The 25432-nt window shown below is 42.9% G+C and overlaps 1 protein-coding gene across 4 annotated transcripts in view; it reads right to left on the bottom strand.

Annotated features, from left to right (window-relative positions):
* Positions 1-25432, bottom strand: part of TNRC6B (trinucleotide repeat containing adaptor 6B) — a 246682-nt gene that overhangs the window by 27363 nt on the left and 193887 nt on the right. For 3 of the 4 annotated variants that reach the window (XM_068560730.1, XM_068560733.1, XM_068560731.1), the window contains 7 exons: positions 22272-24620; positions 20429-20587; positions 17365-17540; positions 15024-15098; positions 13432-13477; positions 11646-11794; positions 6037-6162 (listed from right to left, as the gene is read on the bottom strand). In XM_068560730.1, coding sequence (XP_068416831.1) covers positions 6037-6162; positions 11646-11794; positions 13432-13477; positions 15024-15098; positions 17365-17540; positions 20429-20587; positions 22272-24620 — 3080 coding nt within the window. The remainder of the gene's footprint in view (positions 1-6036; positions 6163-11645; positions 11795-13431; positions 13478-15023; positions 15099-17364; positions 17541-20428; positions 20588-22271; positions 24621-25432) is intronic. The other variant, XM_068560732.1, reaches the window with a different exon arrangement.

Genomic DNA, 25432 nt, shown 5'->3' with positions numbered 1-25432 from the left:
CTCATATGTTCTATAAACTGACAGTTATAAAGACTATCAAGGTTGTACTTTGAGGACTTCCTATCTAGCACTGCTCAACTTCCCCCTCCTTCAGATTCACATGTACTGTCCCCCTCCAGTGAACACAAAAGGACCAGACAGATGCTTCACTGGGCTCCTGGCAAATGACTATTCATACCTGGGTTGCAGAGTAATTAAAGTGCAGGTTTGCACATTCCCATGGCAGGGAATTAATTATTCTGGCTTAAAATCCTTTCAATCTCCAGCTGGGTTGGAGAAAGTGAAGCTCTAGTTGGGAGTCAATATGGCATTTAACGAAGCGTTACAAGTGCAAAATGACAGCAATTTAAAAGCAAGACAGGCTTCCCTGGTGGCGTAGTGGATAAGAATCCTCCTGCCAATGCAGGGGACATGGGTTTGATCCCTGGTCCGGGAAGAGTCAGATGCTGCGCAGCAACTAAGCCTGTGCACCACAACTACTGAAGCCTGCGCGTCTAGAGCCCGTGCTCCACAAGAAGAGAAGCCACTGCAACGAGAAGCCCGCGCACCACAAGGTAGAGTAGCCCCTGCTCGCCGCAACTAGAGAAAGCCTGTGCGCAGCAATGAAGACCCAAGGCAGCCAAAAATAAATAGAATTTAAAAAAAAAAGAAAGAATGGTCTCTTTATTAAAAAATAAATAAAAATAAAAGCAAGACAAAAACCTCTAAAATATGTTACTTTCTGAACATTTGAGTAACAGGAAGAAAAAGGCAAGGTAGAAAAAACCCACGGTATGGAACATTTGTAACAAATCTTAAAGATGAGTTTCAATATCTTCTTCCTATGTTTACATTAATTATTGACTGTCCCTAAAAAGCGGTTAAAATGGATGTAAAATTTGGTAATATTCATCAAGAATTTTATAAATTTATTTATTTTTGGCTGCGTTGGGTCTTTGTTGCTGTGCACGGGCTTATTCTAGTTGCGGCGAGCGGGGGCTACTCTTCACTGAGGTGCGTGAGCTTCTCATTGCAGTGGCTTCTCCTGTGGCGGAGCACGAGCTCTAGGCACATGGGCTCAGTAGTTGTGGCGCACGGTCTTAGCTGCTCCGCGGCATGTGGGATCTTCCCGGACCAGGACTCGAACCCGTGTCCCCTGCATTGGCAGGCTGATTCTCAACCACTGCGCCACCAGGGAAGTCCCTCGTTAAGAATATTAAATGTTCAGGGACTTCCCTGGTGGCGCAGTGGTTAAGAATACACCTGCCAATGCAGGGGACACGGATTCGAGCCCTGGTCCGGGAAGATCCCACGTGCCACGGAGCAACTAAGCCTGTGCGCCACAACTACTGAGCCTGCGCTCTAGAGCCCGCGAGCCACAACTACTGAGCCTGTGTGCCACAACTACTGAAGCCCACGCGCCTAGAGCCCGTGCTCCGCAACAAGAGAAGCCACCGTAATGAGAAGCCCATGCATGGCAACAAAGAGTAGCCCCCACTCACCGCAACTAGAGAAAGTCCACGCGCAGCAACAAAAACCCAACGCGGCCAATAAATAAATAAATAAATTTATAAAAATAAAATAAAAGAAGGTATGGGGAATGGATTTAAAAAAGAAAAAAAAAGAATTTTAAATGTTCATGTGCTTTGACCCAGAAATTTCATTCTGGGCAACTAAATTTAGAAATAATGTGGGCAAAGATCTATGTATAAAGGATTTCTCTACAGTGTTACTTATGACAGTGAAAAATTAGAAACAATAACCAATTGGGAAAGGGAAATCAAATCAAGTCTACCTGATGGAACATTTTGCCTTCTTCGTTAAGAATGATCAACTTGAAGACTGTATTAGTAACCAGAAAATATTATGACCCAATGTTAGTGAAAATAGCAGGCTGTTGTGACCATGAACGCAGTTATGTGAAAAGCATGCCTGTAAACGAACAAAGTCTGGATAGAGGATTACGTAAAAATAATTCTTGTCATTGCGTCCAGTGGGGTGGGAGGGTAGTTTTGGGAAGAATTTTTTTCTGGGACTTCCCTGGTGGTCCAGCGATTAAGACTCCGTGCTCCCAATGCAGGGGGCCTGGGTTCAATCCCTGGTGGGGGAGATAGATCCCGCATGCATGCCACAACTAAGAGCTCACATATGCAACAAAGATCCCGCATGCCGCAACTAAAGACCTGGCACAGCCAAATAAAAATAAATAAATAAAATTTTTTACAAGAAAGAATTTTTTTCTGCACAATCCAAACTTTCAGTGCGGTTATTATATTCTCTTTACTTGAAAAAAAAAAAGTTTTTTTAAACCTACCCAACTGCTTTGTTTTTTAAAGTATGTAAATGTCAGGAAAAAACTGAACATTCCATTGTTTAATATCTTGCCCTAATTATGCATTAAATAAATGTTAACCATGTTTTGCTGAAGAAACACATTTCAAAAATGTAGGAGAACGCAAGTACTTTTCTTTTCCAAGTAGAGCAGATACTTTGGTCCTAAAGAGATTTGCAGCCCCTAAGTCTCTTACACTAAGTTCACTGCGCTTTCCTAACAATTCCACTTTCTAGATCATTCTGAAATGCATCTTCCTGTGACTCGACATATACTTACTGAACTTAAAATACATGCCCTGCACAGTTGCCGATGTTCAGGGTGCAGCAATGAACAGAGCAGCCACAGATCCTGCCGCTGTGAAGCTTATTACCCTCCTGGGGGTGGGGTGGGGGTGAGTAACGGTGGTGGTGGTGTACTATACACAGCCTGGGACAGCCTCCCTGATAAGGTGGGACTGAAGCAGAGCTCTGAAGGAAATAAAGACGGAGCCATGTGCCAATCTGGGAGAAGAGCATTCTGGGAGTATGTTCCGTGCACTGGGGCCAGTTGGCTGGAGAGGTCTGGACGAACAGGAGAGCAGCAAGTGTGGGGGGCAGGGAGGTCACCAAGAGCCCCAAAGACCACAGTGAAGAGCTGGCTTTGTATCCTCAGTGAGAGAGGGAGCCAGGAGAGGGGTCCCGGTAAAGCAGCAACGTGATTTACCTTAACTTTCTGTGATGACAGAAACGTTCCACATCTGCACTGTCCATACGGTAGCTGCTAACCTGGTGTGGCTATTTAAATTCATTAAAACCAAAATTCAGTTCTTCCATCCCACAAGTCACATTTCAAGTGCTCATGTGGCTAATGGCTACACTGGACAGTGCGGTTTTAGAGGATCAGTCTGAACTCGGGGCAGAAAACAAGACTCGAGGGAGCAAGTATGGGATGAAGCGGGGGGGAACCAGTCAGGAGACCATGGTCACAGTAGGAAATGGTCGGACGCTGGATGAAGTTTTGAAGGGAGGATTTGTTGCTGGGTTGGTTGTGCGCTGTGAGGACTCACAACCAGCTCTGGCCTGAGCACCTGCAGGATGAGAGTGCCAGGTACTGGGAGGAAGAGGACGCTTTGAGGGGAGAGCGGGATGAAGCAGGAAGTTCTGTTTTGGGCGTGTTCACTTCAGATGCCTATAAGGCATCCTACTAAAGATGGCCAGAAGTCTTTGGGGTTCAGAAGAGAGATCTGGGCTGAAGTCACAGTTGTGGAACTGTCAGTATTTTAAAGTCATTCCACTGGGTGAGATCACCTAAAAGTGGATGTAAGTGGTGAGAAGAGGTTCAGATATTGAGGCTGGGGTACTGTGATGTTTAAACACTGGGGAAGTGAGGAAGAACTTGTAAAGCAGAAAGACAAGAAAAGGCAGGTGGAGAACCAATATAGAAGGTGTCTGAAAGCCAAATGAATTGTTTCAAAAAGGAGGGAGTGACCCACTGCGTCCAATGCCGATACATGAGTAAAAAGAGACTGGGGAACAGATCACTGTATTCCACAACACAAAGATCACCAGTGACCTTCACAAGGAGGTCTTAATTCCCACTGCCACTATCTTTCTTTAATTTAATGCTGTGTTTCCTTTATTTATTTATTTATTTATTTAGTTGCAACAGGTCTTAGTTGTGGCAGGCGGGCTCCTTAGTTGCGGCTTGTGGGCTCCTTAGTTGTGGCATCCGAACTCTTAGTTGCAGCATGCACGTGGGATCTAGTTCCCTGACCAGGGATCGAACCCAGCCCCCCTGCATTGCAAGTGTGGAGTCTTAACCACTGAGCCACCAGGGAAGTCCCCCCGACTGCCGCTATCTTATCTGGACTCCTGCACTAGCTTCGTAACTGATCTCCTTTGCTCTAGCGATCCTGTCACTCAAACACGTCCTCTATATCATGGTGTTATTTTTCCAAAACTTAAACTTTCCTGTACTGCCACTCAGCTGAGAAATCTTGCCTAATACTATATTATCTTCAGCAGGAGCAGCCAAACTCTAGGGGGCACGTAAAAATCCCCTGGGGGTGACGAGGCCCCAGCACCCAAGACTCTGTGTCTCAGTAGACTGAGGAAGACCCAGAAACTGTATTTCTAAGTAGCAGCCAAGATAATGTTACAAACCATGGTGACCAAAGGACAAAGTCCAAACTACTTAGCAAGGCAAACAAAACCGTTCCAAATTTGGTCCCAAAGTTCCTGACTAGCTTCTTCCTATTCCATTCTAGACAGCATACCTACACTTCCACAAGCTCAAACTAACTACTGACACTAACCGCATTTCCCCAAACGTGCCGTGTCCTTCCAGATATTACTGCCCCCTGCACAAGCTGCTCCTGCCTCCTGGAAGGCACCTTTCAGCGAACTCTGACTCGTTCTCCAAGACCCAGCTTAAATGTCACTGCTAGTGTGAGGTCCCACCCAGCTCCCCAAACTCTGTTAAGCTTTTCCATGCAGCACACTATCTATTTCCATGCAGCACTCTGCCATCACCGCCACGACTCCAGGAGGCAGCGATGGGAGAGGCAGCGTTTTCTTCAATCACGCACTGCCAACACACAACCTGGAACACTGCAGACGTTCGATAACCATGGACGGCTGTTGGCCTGATGGCAAGGCATGTTGGCAAGTGCTCCAAAAGGCAAGACACTGCCACTGTAAAGTGCTGGGGAAGTCAGGAACAGCTCTGTCTACCTGGGACTTGAAGGATGAGTGGAACTCAGAGAAAGGGAAGGGGAAGAAGAGAGACCTAAGAGGACTCCAGACAGGACCGTGAAGATGGGGGCGGGGGCACGATCAACATTCCTTCCTCTACCAAGATGGACAGACTCAACGTCCAAAGCAGGATTTGAAATCTATAGATTATGGTTTCAAATAAACGTTTTAAGCTTCTGTCTTACAAGATGTATCAAAAAACAAACAACAAAACCTGACCCTTCACAACCTGTTGGCTGGATCTAGTAAGTACCCCACCCCCCTCTTATACGATGGGACAGACTCAAAGCTCTTGATCTTGATTCACACACTGCATCTTTACTTGGGCTTATCAGCGTTTACTTTGCCCCTCAGACCTGTTTCCCACAAAGATGTATGAGAGGCAGTATGTGGTAGACTGGCACAAATCTCTCACCTATACCCCCGAACAACTTGTCCAATCTCCTGCTAATAGAGGGTCCTAAAGGGTTCCCATGGTACCCAACGGACCGTGTCCTACACAAAGCTGCTCTGTGAATAAGTCTCTGCCACTTCATTGGTTCTTTAACCCCCCCAGAACACCCAGTCAGTGTTTTAGTATATATCTCCTCAAAACTTTTCAGAATAACCCAGAACCTGGCAATTACCCTGCAAATCCTTGAGGGCAACCAACTTCTGAATGTTGCCACATCAGAATTGACACAGCAGTTTTAATTATACACGATTTAAAAATCAATATAGTATTGGGAAAATATATAGGGGATCTAAAAGGAATATAATCATAATGCTTTTCATGTAAAGACATCTACTTTGTATGCACGATACAATAAAAAAACCAAACAAACGAGATTTGCCATCTTGTTCTAAAAATCTTGATCCCTGGCCTCTGGATTTTTCCCATTTTGGATGGGTAACTACCGTTATTCCTTTTACGCGCACAAAACCAGTCAGTTGACAACTAGTAACCATCTGGACTTTACTTATGAATTGTGGATCCATGAAGCTGCTTACCTGGGGGGAAATGAACTGGGGAGGCACTTGCGCCCGGAGATTAGGAGAAGAATTCAGCGGCTGCACAGGGGTGTGCACGCCTCTCGATTGTGCTGTGCTATTTCCAAACAGACCATGATTGCCACCCTGTCAACGGAACAGCGACGGTGAGGCTTTTTGTTAACATAAGAAAACACAAATAAGAAACAGTTCAGGTTTTCTCTCCCGCAGAAGAATCATATCCCGTGTTCCGTGGAATCACAGAATTTTACAACTGAAAAAAGTTCCTGATCGCAGAATGCTCAGAAAAGTATTCAAATCCAATCATGGGCGTACCATCACCGCCCCTGCGGTCTGACGCATGCTATAAACCAAAAGGGTTACATTTAGTCAAATGTTAGAAGAAGCACTAATTTGTTGTTGTTGTTATCGAAAGGTACAGGCAGTACAACATTTATTCGGCTACTTTCTTTTTTAAGGTTGGGTTTACCGAATTTACTCTCAAACTATATAAGCTGAGGCGCACCTTAGAAAGCACCTGAGTAAACATGCAGGCTTGTGAATAATATCAGTTGCACGACAGTACTACGATATGACTTCTCTGAATTGGCTGATTTGAATACTTCTCTGATCCAATCGTAAGATCAGTGCCACCCAACTGTGAGCCGAGCTCCATGAGGATCCTACACCAGATCCGAACACCCTTCCCTGTCCTGGGTCTGCTTGGTCCCTTCTTTACCGGACGAGGAAACGTGAGTCAACCACAGGGTGAGATAAAAAAGGAAGAAAGGGAAAAAGTGAAACATCGTTCCAGGGACACCAAAACAAAACACTACTCACCTGTAACTTCTCATTCAAATGTATGACTATCAGTTTAGTCAAAAAACAAGCTTATTAGCTCCCTGGTTTCTGGAGGATCAACTCACTGAAGCACTTCTAGACTGCTCCAATCAAAGAGCTATAAAAAGCTGGGCTGTATATGATGGCCTTTCCTTTCTGACTTGTTTCTAGCAGAGAAGCAAAGAAATCACATTCGATACTTGACGCTGCCTGACGTAGTTTTCTATTCCACCTTCACTTGGCCTCTTCAAGGCCCAGCTCAGAGGTCATCCTCATCGACAAAGTCTTTTCCCAAACCTTCCTCACTGCACATTCAGATTCACGGAGCCCACCTCTGCATTCTCAAAACACTTGAAGACCCTTGGATAGGATCCATCATCAAATCATATTACAGTTATTTTGCATCCTGTCTTTCCACCACCAGCTTAATATTTCCCTCTTTGTATTCCCAGGAACTCAGTCCAGCCCTGGTCTGTAGGATGAGCACATCATTTGCAAACATCCATGACCCACTAGTTTCATACACTTGAAAACAAACGTCCCACTGGACACCGTCAGTGAAGACAGCTACACCACTGCTTATACCAAGCCTGTGCGCTCTGAGCTGAGGTCACCACCATCATCTTATCCCTGGAATCGTGGGGATTAAGGCAATTTTAAAGAAGCATTTTGTCCTTAAGTTCCAGAGCAACAAAGATATTTTGATGGCTTAATGATTCAAAACAGATTAAGGGACTGCTTCAGGGGAATTAATGAACTTAAAAGTATTGAAAATAAAAATGATTATGCATATAAAGTAGAAATGGCAATTAAAATCTGTGTACATCTCATAAAAGAAAATCAAAGGTCCACCATGAATTTTAAGTCTCCCAAAGGACTGTTTAAACATGAAAAGACCTTTAGTTCTAGAAACTCTAACGTCTCTGCCCCTCCTGTCTTACTAATCAAACTTGTCATTCTGAGGGGAAATGGCTCAGTTCTAACTTTTCTGAGATCCTGGTAGTCTGGAGCTTAGCTACTAATCCTTCCCAGGAAAACAGGAAACATTTATTTTGCTAAGACTATTCCACTAAGATCGTTCTCACACTTTACTATCAAAGTAATGACCTTGTTATTAGATGTTAATTATTCATGGATGGTCTTGGATGGGGGGGTTTCTGACAGCTAGAGTCCTTGCCAGACCTATGTTTTGTAGGGCTCCAAACTGCTCTGTACGGGTCATTTTAAATTTCAACCTCTCTTTCTGGTAAGAGGTATTACAAAGAATTTGCCTTTTTTGCTTTTTGTAAAATCAAGTCCTCCTTTCCTATTCCTAGGAGAAAGAGTCCATCCCACTCCCACCAAAGGTTTTAGGTTTTCATTATCAAGTGTCTCTAAAGCCACACCAAACACTTTTGATATATCTGATACAGATAATAACAAAGGTAAGTCAACAAAAGTTTATCAAAAAATACCTTTAAAAAAAAAAATAAAACCATTTTTAGATAATTTTTATTCATTATTTACTGTTAAATCTCGCTTTTTTATTTTTTGGCCGTGGCATGTGCCTGGTGAGATCTCAGTTCCCCGACCAGGGACGGAACCCGGGCCATGGCAGTGAAAGCCCAGAATTCTAAACACTAGGCCAACCAGGGAACTCCTCTCACCTTCTCTATTTTTTAATATGGAACCTTGGCATCACAAGTTGGTCATCTTCTTGGCTCAGAAGTAGCTATTTTGCACAGTAATGTATTTAATGGTAATCATACAAATCCAGTCTTTTTTTTAAAACTATATTTAGAGATTAGGAAAACCAGCATCAAAAGCATGTATATATATATATATATATATATATATATATATATATATATATATATATTAATGGTGGCTTATCTGGCTATTTCTAAAGCTTCACTGTTGTATGTGAGGCTTTAATGATGACCTGAGCCTAATAATTATTGGTGATATTTGCCTCAACTACAATGTTTAACTTAGAAAGGTATATAAATTAAAAACAAGGTTATCAAGCTAATTGAAATCTTCTATAATTTGGAAAAAAACCTCAAATTTTGTTTTTAAATTATGAAGTATGTTAACTCTGCATGAAAACAGTGTGAAAAAACCATAACCATATTTGGATAGAACATGTATAATCAACTTGGTTCACAATGGACTTTGTAGCAATCCACAGATCAAAAAAATGAAGAGGAATGACCTTTTTTCAGAGTCCAGTGCACAGCTAGTTTGGCTGGTCACTTATACTAAAGTTTATGTACTAAAAGCATCTGATAATCAGGTGATCCTGGGAGCATACTTATAATCACCATTAACCAAGAGTATTAAGACTATCTTATATTTTATATATCTCAAACCAAAAGAGCCCTCCTCCCCACCAAAATGGATATAATTGTTTCTTCTCTGTTTATATAAGTAATACACAACCATGTCCTCTGTGGAAACATTAGGAAAAAGAGCGAAATATCAAGGAAGAAAACAAAAAACTACCTATAACTCTCAATCCAGAGTTAACCAATCTGAACATATGGATATAATATAATCCATTTTTTAAATGTGCTAAGGCAACAATTAGAAAGCATATGAACGATCTATATGAGACTTGAGGACTATAGCGTAAGAGGTGTTTCATACCATCCTTTCATTTCTATGTGGAAGCCATCACGTGCAAGCAGAATGGACGCAACTAATAATTAAATGTCCTTCTGTGACATTCAGAGATGAAAGTCAGAAGGACAAGTAAGTAGTCGTGGAACTACGGTTAGGAAAGTATCACTGGAGCCACTGTCACAGAGGAACGGTCTCCAAATTCCTGGTTTTCTCCACAAAAACTACAACAGAGCTCCTGCAAGGTGACAGACAGAGGCCTGCTCTGTCCGCTTGGGCCTGCAGAGGCGAGGCGGCACCATCACGACAGCCCTGCCAGTCCTGTCTCTGCTGCACAGCCCTTCCCTGGAGGACGGAGAGATCCAACCCCAGGAAAGGCGCTGCTCCAGGCTGAACCAAACACTGGGCAACATCGGTCTTCTTAAAGCTTCATTACCTAACATGTAAGTTACCTTTCTCTGGGTAATATGATACTTAAAGACACTGGATTTTTAAGATGCTGTAACCCTCCAATATTTAATCTTACTAGTTTTGCTGCTGTTTTCTAACTAGCAGTTTTATTAGATTGAAAAGACCTCAAAAGTAGTCTTGCCATTCAATCAAACGTTCAAAAATGGCAAATATGTTGCTAAATTAGATGATAGAAGGTACCTGTAAGCTTCTTTAACATTTTCCTAAGCCAGTCATTAGTTAACTATTAAACATAAACTTATGACTAAAAATGGGAAGACAAAAGAAACATATTTAAAATAAAATCCATGTTGAGAAACATGAAGAGAGATGGGTTCTACGGGCTGAAAGAGCTAAAGCCTATACTTAGTATCATTCTGTGCATTCAGTAATCAACAAATTTCCCAAGACAGACAAATGATGCAATAAACTGCAGACCAGGGCCGAGGCGAGGCCGCAGCCAAGCAGTTATAAATTTGAGAGGCCTCCTTACTTGTCTAGCAGCGAAGTTTTGGGGGTTGAGCCCTGTGCCGATTGCTCCAAGGCTGACGTTGGGTAGTGTGGAACCAGAGGGAGACAGCTTGTAGCTGGGAGAAGGGGAGAAGGGAGAGCAGGGAGCCTCATCCCCAAGGCACCCATCTTGATTGGAGAAAGGCAAAGTCAGCTGAAAAGTAGTAGTAGTTAGCCAATCACAATGAGTGTTGGTTAGTGAAGCAACAGAATGCAAGAAGGGAAAAGAGAAACACCAGGAATAAACAAGGTTAGAGTGTATCAGCAGTAAACGAGGATAGAATTTGGATCTGGTGATAGTCATGATACTTTGCCCAACAGACACCATCTGTCATCCTCTTTCCTATAGATTCTTATCCTCTAAGTTAGTAACACATTCTGTCCATTGCACTAAGATAAAAATTGCCAGACACTTCATTTTCATGCGTCTAGTACTGATTACTCTAGCTACGTGGCTGCTGAAACAGAAGCCAGGGTAATCTTCTTGCGAACATGTTGCTGTCTGGATCAGCACTGTGGCGTCAAAAAAGTGCCAGATCTAAAAACTTTGGTTTTAACCGCCTTCTGAAGACCAGGAACACTGCAAATTGGTATTCTGAATCAAGGAATCATCTCCTCCATTAGAAATGTTAAAAATCCCAACAGATAGGTATAAATGACTTGTTTAAAGCAGGTAGTTGAGAATTTGAAAAGTATACCATCATAACTAAAAACAGTTCATTATGGAAATGGAGAAAGAAGACAAAAGAGCTCTCTTAGAAATAGCAAAGGAGAAAGTTTTGGATCATCTTGACAAAGCTAGAAGGCAAGGCCTTAGGAGACACAGAGTATTTGCACAAGATCCAAAAATTTATTTTTGTAAATTGCACAACAGCAGAAAAAAGAATTCAGAATAAATTTGCCTCTAGGATTTCTTCTACGTGTTTTGAGCGTGCATTTCCCCCACTATAAATAGATCAGTTCCCCCCTCCAAACTTCATAAATTCCCCAAAACTTAGACCTTGTTCACAATACTCACATTCTAAAGACAGATGGTTCTAGCTGCTGCCTAATCACCTGCCAACAACAACTATTTTCATGTCACCATTCAAAAGCAGGTGATGTTTGTGCTTTGCTCGCTCATTCAGTTCAGTAATTCTATGCTTCCTTCTGGAATTAATTATCAAAAGACAAGTGGGAACCAAAGTGGTTCTCATGAATTATTATCTTAAACCAAGGATTCAACTCACCTTCTCAAAATAAGGCCCACTATCTGTGGTTCCCATGTCTTTGGAATTAGGTGGACGGAACCCAGATCGATCCTTCCTCATGATATCATTAAAATCCCCGAGATTCATTGCTCGCTTGTCCACATCAAATTTTTTATCTGGAAGGCTCCCTGAAAAGTAACACAGAAGGAGTGAGGATGTTAGCAATCAATGTCTCCCTCATGACCAAGAGTGACCTGTCCCACTATGCTCCCTGAGTGCAGGTGTAAGACCAGAAGAGCTTTTTACTGGTTCAGGCTGCTGGTGGTCCTTCCTGGAACACACATGGATGCCTTCAAAACAAAACCAAACCAAACAATCCCCCCCAAACTCCACAACATGTATTAGCTGTAGCCTGTTTTCTATGGAAGACTGAAAGAGAGCCTGAGGGCTAACCCAGTAAAAAAATCTCTAACTAATCTAATTCTTAGACTGGGTATTGATATGTTTGATGAATATATCTTGCTCATATATTCAAATGTCCTCGGTGAGAGGATGTGTCTCTTGTTAATATTTTAGCATCTGCTAGACAAACAGTTGGGGTTGTGAAACACGTTATTAGGAATAAAAAGAGCAAAGAGGCACGGCTGTTGCCCTAACATTGAGAACTTCATGCTGAACGCAGGAGACGGTGTGCCACGTTACTGGTACAATGTAATTTCCCAGGTGGCAATGGCTATTCCCACTTTCTTTCACATGTCTATAAATTTGCTATTGTACAGTGACATGAAGCTCATTTTTTAGCTGTTCTCGTATTTAAGAGTATCACAGATCAGAGGTTATTTCCCTTATCTCCTAGGATTGTTTCCTTTTCTTCCCGGTTTGATTCTTTTTAAGTTCCTTCAGGTGAGCGACAGCATCACTGTGAAGGTCCCACAGATGAAGGGCTGATGCTGCATCTGCTCTACTTGCGGGGGGCGGGGGGGGGGGGGGCGGGGTTGGTCAATAATGGGACATCCCAGTGCAGACAGACCTGGCCACCTGAGGGCTGACTCTGGCAGGGCCACAGACATATTTTATTTGGCCACACACAGCATTTTAAAAAATCTGGATTAGCTTCCACTATTTAAAAATCAGGATGTCCAGGACAGGAATAAAGATGCAGATGTAGAGAATGGACTTGAGGACACGGGGAGGGGGAAGGGTAAGCTGGGACGAAGTGAGAGAGTGGCATGGACATATATACACTACCAAATGTAAAACGGATAGCTAGTGGGAAGCAGCCGCATAGCGCAGGGAGATCAGCTCAGTGCTTTGTGACCACCTAGAGGGGTGGGATAGGGAGGTTGGAGGGAGACGCAAGAGGGAGGAGATATGGGGATATATGTATATGTATAGCTGATTCACTTTGTTATACAGCAGAAACTAACACACCATTGTAAAGCAATTATACTCCAATAAAGATGTTAAAAAAACAAAATCAGGATGTCAATGCATATCTGAATTTCTGGCCTCTCTTGAAAACACTGGAGGACCTGGCAAAGCTGAGCCTGAACTCGTCCACGACAACAAGTGCCAACAGCCGAGCAAAGGTTGACTCCTTTATGTGGAACACACAGTCTCCCCAGCTGCCCAGTGGCCTCCAAGTCTCAAGTTTTTATATGTAGCACACACTACTCATTTACGTCAGGCACGGTACCTGCCCCAGAGCGAGTGTGGAATATGTGTCTAGGACCTGCACCCATCCCAACTCAAAGTGAGCAGGGGATCCCAACAGGGTGTCATGAACAACAACATATTCCATTCGTATTAGTGCAGGGATACACACCTACAGACAAATCCATTTTGCTACTTGGATTATCTTCAGTTTGACTCTGAAAATAAAAAACAGTGAAGGAAGATTAAAGGCTTGAATTAAACGTCTGAATCAGAGGAGAAACGGCATTATTCATGTGTGAGCCACACCTTACTTTACTACTAGGACTATACAACATCCTTGGAAATGAACCTTAAACTGGAATGAAGACAGTAACTTTTTTTTTTGGCCGCGCGGCATGAGGGATCTTAGTTCCCTGATCGGGGATTGAACCTGCGCCCCCTGCAGTGGAAAGGCGAAGTCCTAATCACTGGACCGCCCGGGAAGTCCCAAGACAGTAACATTTTTATAACTTAAAAAAAAACAAAAACAAAAACATATATATATATTTATTTATTTATTTATTTATTTTTGGCTGCATTGGGTCTTTGTTGCTGCACGCGGGCTTTCTCTAGTTATGGCGAGCGGGGGCTACTCTTCGTTGCGGTGCGCGGGCTTCTCATTGCGGTGGCTTCTCTCGTTGCGGAGCACTAGCTCTAGGCACAGGGGTTTCAGTAGTTGTGGCTCGTGGGCTCTAGAGCACAGGCTCAGTAGTTGTGGCGCACGGGTTTAGTTGCTCCGCGGCACCCAGACCAGGGCTCAAACCCGTGTGCCCTGCGTTGGCAGCGGATCTTAACCACTCCCCTTCCCCACCAGGGAAGTCCCAGTAACATTTTTAATGACTAATTTTGGGACTTCCCAGGCGGTCCAGTGGTTAAGACTCTGCGCCCCCAATGCAGGGGACCCGGGTTCGATCCCTGGTCAGGGAACTAGATACCGCATGCCGCAACTAAGAGCCCGCATGCTGCAACTAAAAAATCCGCAAGCCGCAACTAAGACCTGGTGCAGCCAAATAAAGGAATAAATACTAAAAACAAAAACCTGACTAATTTTGATTGCTGTTGGTGTCTGTATTCCTAAATTCGATTTTCACATCAAATTAGCTTCAGTAAATCTATGGGCAGAGGAACAGCTAAACAGCTGCTTGGAGAATTAAACCCCTGTGCTCAAGTTCCAGTCGGCTCAGGATCAAATTCCAAGAGTGGCAGCCAAATGATGACAACTTCTTCTTGTGACTTGTCGAGTCATCAAATCTCGAAATGTGCAGCCAAGTCATTTGTCTTTTGGCAACCAGGCACAGGGTGTCCCCATAATGTTCCCAAGAGATCAAAAAATCAGAAATTCTACAAGAACTGCCTATATAATTAATCACAAATAGTTTCCCTAGTTATTCTGCAGTTGCTGTCTTTTTAAAAATTATAATATTAAAACTGGTACAGTAGTCAGCAAAAATTATATAAATTTTAAGTACTTGGCTCTTTCTTCCCTAACTGCCTAAGGAAAAGGATACAAGGACTAAAAATTTAAAAGCTGTACCCTTTAAATACTGGAGTATTTCATTAAGAAAAAAAGCATAGAGAACAAGTGCTGCCTAATCCAAATCAGGAACACTGCTTAACCAGTTTCTAAATCTGTAATTTTGCACTATATGTGGCAGTGGTCATAAAATTTGTACTAAATGTAAAAGTTGGGAGACATTACACATACGAAAAAGTAAAACTTACCAGCAATCCCATATTTGAAAACTGTTTGGCAACGGGATTCATCCATGAATCATTGTTTCCTCCTTTTAGTGAGCACTAGAGAAATGAAATACGTAACCTCAGAATCAAATAATGTATTTTATTTCAACTTCCTGAGTTGCGTAAGTACTGACTGAAGATGCAAAACCAAGAGTTTACCTTTTTGAACCCTAACTATTCCTCTTTAACTATAGTTATTTTGATATGTTATCTGTTAGTCTAGAAAAGTACTATGCCTTAGTTATTGTATCTGTGTTTTCATTCTTACTTTATTCGTCGCATTGAATTGGAAGTAACTGGACAAATATATGGTCAGCTAGTGTTTTTACCCTATAAATAGAAGGTCAATATCAGATTTTCTAAAACATAATGTTTGCATGCTAGTATTTTCTCTCTTAGTATCTCCTTGTAACCGAAGCCGGTTTGTATTAGGAGTGAAGAAAAAGAGTTTGATGCTAGTGCATGTTATTTGGAAAGGAGCCCATTTAAACTGGTCATTACTCTCTGTGTGGATACAGTGAGGAACTCATCCATGTAGCACTTTCATCTGCTTGTTTCATAGTGTAAAGGATGTGGATCCCCAATGGGAAAGAAGCCTAGCAGAAGACACTATCACCAAGCTTACCGCATAGCTGTTACTATATGAGGGCAGTTAGTTTTAAGTGCAAAGGTGGCGGATGTAGGTTTCTGCTTGTTTCTTAATGGGACAAACTAGTTTCTCCACTGAACAAGGCACCAGCCCTCAGTTCCACTTTTATTTCTACGTAGAAGGTGAGTGGAACTGTGGCAGGGACCTTGTGGGGGCAGGAGGTGATGGGGCTTTGTGCACGTGTGCATTCTCCAGGTAAAAATTCTATTTGTGTTCTGATGGTATTGGTCAGATCAATTTTATTATTCTTGCAAGTGTTAAGGTACTTAGTTTGAGGGTCAAAAAAACCCTCACTGGAGGGAGGAGAGAAGTGGTAGTTACTTTGTGGACAGATGTTAGTGATGACAGCACAACAATGTGAATGTACTTAATGCGACTGATCCGTACACTTAAAATTGGTTAAGATGGTAAATTTGATGTCAGCTGTATTTGATCACACACACAAAGAGGCCCTCAGTATGAAAGGTCAGAATCATCAGTCATGGAGCAGAAACATTTAATTCCCAATTAACTTCGTTAAATCTTGGTGGTTCCCTGAGTGGGCTAGTACCTTTCACTCAGTTGCTTCCTCAACAGTCTCCTGAATTGTCTTGTAATTTGGTCTTATTGTTAATTTGTAAATAACAAAAAGAAAGCCACAGCAGACTAGACAACACGAATGTACTAAAAATGCTGGCAAGTTTACTGAATAATTTCTTTTGTGACTGGAGTAATACAAGTCCTTTAAGAGGGAAAACTGTAAATGACTGCTGAAACAAAACGTCTCTAACAGAAACAATCTGTATTCTCAGGCCTAAAAGAGAGTAATCATATTCAGAACAAAATCCCATAGGCAAAGGGGATGAAGGTACAGCCCCTGGCCACTGAAGACCTTCTAAAATGGCAGCCGGTATTTGAAAACCAGGACTTTTAGTTGTGAAGCGTTACTCAGGGCAGCAAGGCTTCCATCCTCAAATTAAATACATGGCTGCCCACTTCCTATGTCTCTCAATGTATCTGTGGAATGAGAGGCTGGAATGAAAAAAGAGGGCTTCTACTGAGAGTCGTTCAGGTTCTAGATTGAAAACCAAAGTCCTCATCAAATTATGCAAATCAAAGGAGAAACTAAGTTGTTCTAAGATACAGAAAGTAACAAGTGTAGAACACAACTGGTACAGGATGTAGATAAATCATCTAGTTGCTAACGCAGGGTTACACACTGGCACCTCGTTGAGAAAAGGGTCCTGGGCCTTGGAGTTTCCCGAATGAGATAAAAATGAGTTGCGATGATTGCTGTTGGAGAAACCATATTACTGTGGTTTCTCTTTTACATATTCCTGGGGATTTACTCTAAGGACTGACTTGGCTTTAGAACGCGAAAGCGTAAAACATTTATAAGGTGTGCCTTGACAGCTTCCCAAGAATTATTCTAATATGGAAGCCAAAGTGAGGAAAATTTCGTTTCTTTGAAAATTCCATCTTACCCACAGCAAGAGTTTTGTCGTTCGAGATTTCAAGGTCACGGGGAAGGAAGATGAGGGGTAAAGAGGAAGCAGCTACTTGTTCTGAAGAAAATACCTTCCCCTCACTGAGGACCTCAGGGACTCCGGCTGCCTGGCTTCGCCCATGAAAACATTCTCAGTCCTGCCCTCTAAGAACGAATAAGCAAGCCCAGGCATTTCTAAAGCGGGCTACCTTCATCTGCTTCTTTCCTCCTTGTCCCCAGCTTGCCGAACTGTGGGAGGAAGCACTTCCCTGAGAGCCGGCGGTGTTCCAGACTCCTCCATCCTCCTCCTCTTCCCAGCTGGGATGGCGAGTTCCTGTCACGGGCCCGTCACTCTCCCCCCAGCCGTCTTGCATAGATTTGGAATCTTTAAGAGAAGAACGAACCAACTGTACGCAATAGCTATATATAACGATAACCGCAACAACCATTCCCCGTAAACGCTGCATTTTAGTGTATTTGTAATTTTGTCTAGTCTACCTGTACGGCAAGGCGAATATCATTCGAACTTTTGAGAGGAGAAATGGAAACCCAAAAAGGGTCAACGATACAGAGTAAGTTAATAAACCACAAATCAAGATTTCCTGGCCTCTGGTTCAATGATTTTTTTCCCCTTTATACAAAGTTGACAGAAATCCCCCAATTGAAAAGAACCTGTCGTTACTTACAAGAAATTTCACATCTCAATTTAGAGAAATCTGTTACTCTTAATGAGGATGTTTTACTGCATTCTTTAGTTTTACCCTCCTAAAAGTATGTGGTGAACTTTATAATGGACTTTACAAATATGTGGTATGGCAAAGAACAACTGTCTACCTTGCTTGGGGTGAAGAAAAGAACACGCAAAATGGATGAAAAAAGAAAACTGTATTAGATTTTGAATATCAAAATTATGGTGAAAGAAGAGAAATTCACATATAGCCATGAGAATTTGAAAGTTATTGGATTTACACACTTGAAATGGATTAGGTACTAAAAAGATCCTAGGCAAAGACAATGTATAAGCAATGGCTTTTAAAAGACAGACGGAGGAAATGTGGTAGACAGGGAACGAGGAAAACAGAACAAAGACAGAGGGAAATCAGGGCTCTAATATTCGACGAAATAGGACGTCATCAGTATCCAGAGTCAAATTTCACCAACATCCCCCTTTAAACAAAGATCTTTAATTTGGAGATTGGGATAAATCCTTAATCTCCTTCTTAAAATACTGTATGGAACTGACAGATACACTTTGTGGTAATGATACTCTATACAATGATGGAAGAAGGGAAATACACTACCCTGCCTAGAAGCTCCATCCACACCTTCAAGTTACCAAATGACAGGACCTTTACGAAGGGGTAGTTATTTGATTTAGATATCTTCATGTGAAGAGTCTAGAGCCAGAAAGGTGTCTCTTCCAGGCCTTTCCTTGAATGACTGCTGCCATGCCCTAGGACCAGGCCTATGATGCCATGCAGGCACCCATCAAGTACACAGGGTGCAAGGCAGTTGATTTCCTCAGACTGTGGCATCATCTCCCAGCAACGCCCAGGGGAACCTGATGGAACCTCCATGGGGTTCACTGAGCCCCCTCTGCAGGGGCTCTGTGACTGGGCAGCAAGAGGCAGGGCTTGGGGGCTGTTCTCTCCGCTGCTGGAAATGCCATTGATAACCAGGACCATTTCTTCTGCAGAGGAGGTTACCCACTATTATTGTAAACACAGGCTTTATACATCCCCTGACAAGCAACAGGAATTAAAGACCCAACATAAGTGACATACTGACCCCTTTAAAGAAGGAAGACATCCACGTAACCCTTCTTCTAGAGAGAGGAGCTGAACTTTTAACAAACGACTTCTTGTAGAAAGATAAAAAAGCTCCGAATTTTAGTCACAGAACCCACACCAGATATAAGGTATCTGCAGTCTAGACAAGATCACAGGTTAACTATCAGCATCAATTTGGTAGGCAGTGACGATCTAGCCCCTTCCTCTATTACACACTGAAATTACCCAGAGAAGGAGTAAATATAACTACAGCTTTAACTGCAGATATAGATGATCCTGAAGAGTAGAAGACTATTTAAAATCTGGAGAAAAGTGAGTCTTTTGTGATGGACAAAAGATGATCCTGAAGTTGGGAAAGACACGTAAAAATCCTGAAAGTACTGCTAAAGTACCTCCTTGTGCCAAGGGTCTGGTTAATGCCTTCCAACAGCATTTTGGATCTATTCCAAGTCTACAGGATGGTATTTCCCATGATGATACAACCAATTTTACAATGAAAATCAAGACGAAATCAAATTCTTTATAAAGCTATTTCTATGAAGGGAAGGAGATTCGTAATTTTTAAAATGCAGTCAAGTTACATAGGAACAAGAGTGAGTTTCTAGAACACAGATAGCTAAGATGATATTCCTTCCTGTGGCATGGTAAGAATCATACATATCATAAAATAAACTTGACAGTAGAATTTTTTTATTCTTGTTCAAATTTTGAGTATTCAGTCTGACCACATTTTTTAATCAAAAGACAATTCCTTAAGCCTGCAATATGGTAGAAAAGTGATGTTGGAGTACTTTTTAAGAAAACTATAAACAAGTGAAAACAGATACTTGAAACTGAGTTTTTCAATTGAGCACCATCCAATGGGACGTTCCGCAGCATCCATTTACAAAGTTTGCAAATTACTGTGACTACACATTGCCAGCTGGATCTAGTATAGCTTAGATTTTCAATGATCATGAATAAGTGTGACGTGCTTTGTTTAAAAATTCAAATGAAGAAATCTTTGTTGGGTTCAAGAAACCTTAAATGTCCTTACATGGGTGGATGTATGAGAAGAGAGACAAAGAAAGGGGAAAGGAAGGAACGGAAGGATGAAGTCACTGGGCAGCAGAGACCTTGTTCCACGTTAAAAGCCAGGAGTTTAAAAAAAAATTATACCAACATGAGAGCAGAAATGCAAAATAGATCTAATGAGCAATATTTAAGTTACTGAGCAAAAAAAAAAAGCACCACATGAAAATTTCTATTCTGGCCAGACACTAAACCTAAGTTAAAACGAAATCAACAAAACTAACTTATGACTTTTAGCTCACTGTAAGCATTTTTACAAATGCCAAGTCCCCAGCATTTGCTGCTAACCATTTATTAAAGGTTCAAGGTCCTGAATCTCACTGAAACAACAGTTTAACAACAGCCCTCGCCAAAATGTGTGACCCCCAAAGTTATAACAGAGACTCCCTCAAAAATAATGCCGTATACTTACTAGGTTTCATGGCATTTGGAGCACTGGAGGGTGTGGTCCCCCAGCCTGTGGTCGATGCTCCTGTGTCATCCATTTCACCCCACCCAGGACTGCTTTCATTTGGCTCACCCCAAGCTGAAGTACCATTATCTGGAGCAGGTGGTGTGCTTTTGCTCCAGACTGTAAAGAAAGGACATGTATCTCTAAGAATGATTTGTTCAATGAACACCATAGTATCCACTGGGGGTGAAGGTAGGAGGAACAGGCACTCCTGAATTCTGTTGGTGGAAATATAAATAGGTACCACCTTCATGGAGGGCACTTGGCATTGTCACTTTAACTTTTTGCCCAGTAATTCCACTGCCAGGAAATTATACCACAGATATACTTGTAAAAGTAGATGAAATCACATGTACAACAATGCCCACTGCATCACTGTCAGATAACATTTGGAAGCAACCTAAATATCTACCAAAAAGGGACCAGTCAGACCAATCGTGAGTTGCCCATCAAATGAATACTATATACGAAGCAATTAAAAGACAGAAATGTACATGCTAACGTGGAAAGTTTTTAAGAATAATGAAAAAAGCAAGGTGAAGAACAGTGTATATAGTACAATCCCTTCCGTGTAAAAATTTTAAAGGATAGATATATTTTGCTATAGGTATGAACGGAATTTTTGAATGGCACACAAAATTCTAAGACCTGCAGGGAGAGACCCTAGGGACTAAGATTCTTTTACTTATTACCTTTTGCTTTTCTGTACAGTTTGAAGGTTTTTACTATATGAATAAAAATTTTTACATGTTCTAGGTAGGGAATTAATGAGCAATCTTCATTTCCTTCCTCATTCTTTTCAATATTTCAAGAAAAGAACTAATTAAAAGTAATCAGGGGACGGGAGAGGGAGGAAGGGCGAGAAAAAAAAAAAAAAAAGTAATCATTTTCTAAGTGTCCATAACTGGATTCACTGAATACTAAGCTTACTATGGAAAGTGGAAAATTAAATATTATGAATAATTTTAACTAAAAAAACGAACACTTGAATGGTGCATCCTCTTAATTTGTTGAACTATATGAGGACATCCAAGCTGACAATGCCAAACTAAGAATGATTACCAGCACTACTTCTTTTTTTTTAAAAGAGTTCAAAATCCCCTGGCCACCCCCACCCCCGCCACCCTGCCTTTTTAAAAATTTTCACCAGCACTATTTTTAATTTACCAGGTATGATGTTTCCTACTCAAACAAGGAGGGAAGAAAGTTTAATTCTGGACAACTGATTATCATGAGATAACAATCTCCACACAACGAAGTACTCCACTTCCAGAGGTTAACTGTTAAAAATCATCTGGAAAGTGATGGAAACCTTCCAGATCCCAGCTTTGCTACAGCATTTTCTGATGGTCTCTGCAAGAACAACACAGACTACTTCCCGTCGCCGGGGCAAGAGAAACACAGAGGATGTGTCCACAGGCAGAACCAGAATGGAAGTCAGGTCTATTTCTGCTCCTATTTTAATTCTTTATTTTTAAATCTAGAGCACAGTTTGTTTAGCAAGATATAAATCTTTTGGATTCTGCAGACCAATACAATTACCAAAACAAACAAAAAAAAACTGGGGAGACTAACCCAGGGATGCCATCTTTTTCCTTCTGCCAAGAAAGAACATTAAAATGTACCACCAGCATCTGTTATCACTATCATTTTATAAAAAGAGTCTCTGTTAACAACAGCCTAGAGTTAACGTAGGAAAGATTCCCAGAACAAAGCTAAGTTAAATAAATGCATCTTAATAAAAATGCCTTGGTTTAGGATTTCTTTTCTTCACCAAAACCTGTGAGAAAAAGCCATTGCCTACCTGATGCTGATTTAGCGGTCATCGGGGTAGGCAGGTTTGGTTCTCGAGGCGCTGGGCCCCCTTGGGAATTCTTATCCCACAGATTCACATTCTTGTAGTTGTAACTGTTAGGGTCTCCCCACGCTGAAGTGCCATCATCAATGTCCATCTTCCGACTAATCGACTGTGGGGATGGCTCTTCCCAACCACTGGGTTCCTCATCCTTCGGGGCCACTGGCTGCGGCCCGCTGCTCCAGTTGGAACCGGAAGGTCGTCCGTTGCCTGGAGGTGGTGGGGCTGGGCCTCCCCATGAACCAGAAGTCTCTGGTTGTGGCGGCGGCGGCTGCTGTGCCTGCTGCTGCTGTTGGTGCTGTTTGTTCCAGGAACTGGGTTGTCTGCTGGTCTCTGTCCAGGCTGTAGATCTTTTGCAATCTTCCCACCCGCCTTTTGAAGCCAGGCTTGCATTCCCACCGTTCCCCCAAGTTCCGATTTCATTCTGCCCTCCTTCACCCCACCCAGACACAGGTTTACTGGCAGAACTTTCCCAATTGCTGTTTTTCGCCTGATCGACCTCCTCTCCCCAACCATTCTTTCCAGAAGTCCATCCTTGATTGGGCTGGCGTCCACCTCCCCACCCCTGCTCCTTGTTGGAATTCTCATTCCAAGAGGAAGATGTCTTTTCATCTGGTCGTCCTCCTCCCCAACTGGAAGAGTTGTTGTTCTTATAGTCGTTCCAGCCTCCTGTGTTCTTGGGGTCTTTCCACTCTGTAGAGGCTGAGAGCTCCCCCCATCCAGACTTCATTTGATTGCTTTGGCTGGGTGCGTCTCCCCAGCCCCCTGAGTTCTTGGTCTGTGTGGCAGCGCTCTCCCACCCCTCAGTTCCTTTGTCAGATTTCCCCTCGGGCCTTGGCACCTCTTCAATATCCCACACTGTGTCCTGCTTAATTTGAGTTTGGCCCCAGCCAGTGTTTGAGAGCACCCTGGGGTCCAAATCAGTTCGGCTCAAAAGAGTCTGCAAGACAGCCTGACAATCAGGATGTGTGGGCCTGTACGACCGACGGCCAGAATTATGACTGTCACTACTTCCCGCTTTGTGGTTGCTTCCAGTGCTTTGACCTCCAACTTCACTTCCCGTGGAGCTGGAAGATCTTCCCCAACAGGGAGCCTGGGCATTGCCTTGGTTTTCAGGGAGGGGGTGGCCCTTTTGATTGTCCCATGCTCCAGTGCTAGAATTTGGTTGGTTTGGACCACTCCATTCTCCAATTTTCAACTCATCAGACCCAGTCGGCTGTTTCCATTCTCCCTGAGAGACCCCGGATGTCATTTTGTTCCCTTCACCCCATTTGTTGTCATTAGAGTCCTGAGGGCCAAAGTTCCAGGACCCACCCGTAGACCTGTTATTGTTGTCCCAAGAGTCATTTTTTGACCCGGTTGATTTCTGAACAGGAGCTCCTTTCCAGGAGTCCTCTCTATCCTTTCCATTGTTCCCATTGTTTCCAGAATTGCTTTGTCCAGAGGCTGTGTCAGTTCCAGAAGGCCCCCTAGCTGCACTCCAAGATCCAACACTCCCAGTCTTTCGATCTCCAGTGCTTTGTGAAGGGGCATCAGTGCTCCTGGAGGCGTTCCCCAAGCCCATTCCGAAGGGCATTCCCTTATTCTCCATGGGGTTTGGTGAACTTAAGTTCAAGGAGTTAGTGTTTCCATTTTTTGGTCCATCAGTGTTATGAATTTGAGCCTGTTCTCTGCCAGAGACAACAAAATTAACACCCGCATTTTCCATCTTTGACTGCTGTTCCCTGGATGCCTGACCTACTGTGCTAACCTGTGCGCTGGAATTACTAGTATCCGTTTCCAATGCCCCTTTCCTAGAATTTCCTTCTTGGACCAGCGCTGGCCAGGCAGATGGGTTGCTATTTGGGTTAAAGTTGCTGAAGCCAGAGCCAGGTCCAATTCTATCCTGACCGCTCACATTCCTCCAATTTCCTAGTCCATTGTTGCTTTCTGTAGTAGAGTTGGAAGATTGAACAGATTTAGCCTTAGGGTCAGATTTCCAGACCCCAAGATTACATTCGTTCCCAGAACTTGCAGACTGGCACTGGCTCCCTTTTCCTTTGTTACTAGTGGTGCTTCCTGGCAGAGTGCTCTTCTCAGAGCCAGGGTTCGAGGCACTGTTGTTATCGGTGGTGTTTTCGGAAGAAGACTCAGTGTCTTTGCTGGCAATGCAAGGCCACTCTTCCATGTCAGACCCGTCTACAATCACCTTGTCCCAGATGTGAATAGGGTTGGGGGAGGCGCCGTTGTTGGAGGAGGCTCCCGGGCCCCAAGTGGGATTTGCATAATGTGAAGCAGCAGCACCTCCAAGGGCTGACTCTGAGAAAGAGAGTGTCTCATCAATCACAGCTGCACATGCATGCTCTATTAACACCCCAAGCTCAAAGTGCCCCAGAGGAGAGCTCACCATGCTTCCCCGCAAACTAGTTCTCTACCCAGCTGCCTGCCTTGGTGAACTGTATCACACCCATCTTAGTCATCTCTTCTGTTTTGCCAGGTTGGTGTATTTGCTAAATCTCACCCCCTCAGCATCTCTCAAAGATACCCTCTTGCCATTCCTCGTGACAGAGAAGGGCCTTCCTGTATCTTGAGACAAGGCAATAACACCCTGTACTTGCTTTATATCTCCAATCCATGCTGAACACTCCTGGCTGCAGTGAGTTTTCTAAAGCACACTTTTGATTATATCACTGCTGTATGGAAGGCAGTGGATAGTTTCTCATTGTACAAGAAGACAGCTGAACTCTTTGGACTGAGGTTTGATCAAGATGCTCCACAACCTGGGACCAACGGACTCTTCTAGTCTCATCTTCCACTGCTCTCTCTGATGATGCCCACATTCCACAAATTGCACCTTCTCACCCTGGCACCATTCCACATAGTCACCTCCACATAGGCACCTCCTGTTTTTTCCTTCTGAATTCACAAACTGGAATTTATCTGTCTTTCTGGGCCTAGTTCAAGTGCCATTGCTTCTATGAAACTTTTTTGAGCTTACCACCTGAAAACCACCTTTCCCTGTCTGGCGCCGTTTTGCTCAGTGTACTGTGTTCACCTCTTCCCTTCCCCACGTCAGTGCCTTTTAGTCAGAGACCTATCCTGCTAACGTTTGAGTTCCACATGGCGACCAG

Source organism: Eschrichtius robustus, chromosome 13 (assembly GCF_028021215.1).
Source record: "Eschrichtius robustus isolate mEscRob2 chromosome 13, mEscRob2.pri, whole genome shotgun sequence".
In the NCBI taxonomy this organism is placed as follows: domain Eukaryota; kingdom Metazoa; phylum Chordata; class Mammalia; order Artiodactyla; family Eschrichtiidae; genus Eschrichtius; species Eschrichtius robustus.
The sequence above is the reverse complement of the archived record's forward strand: the minus strand, read 5'-3'. Positions and strand labels throughout refer to the sequence as shown.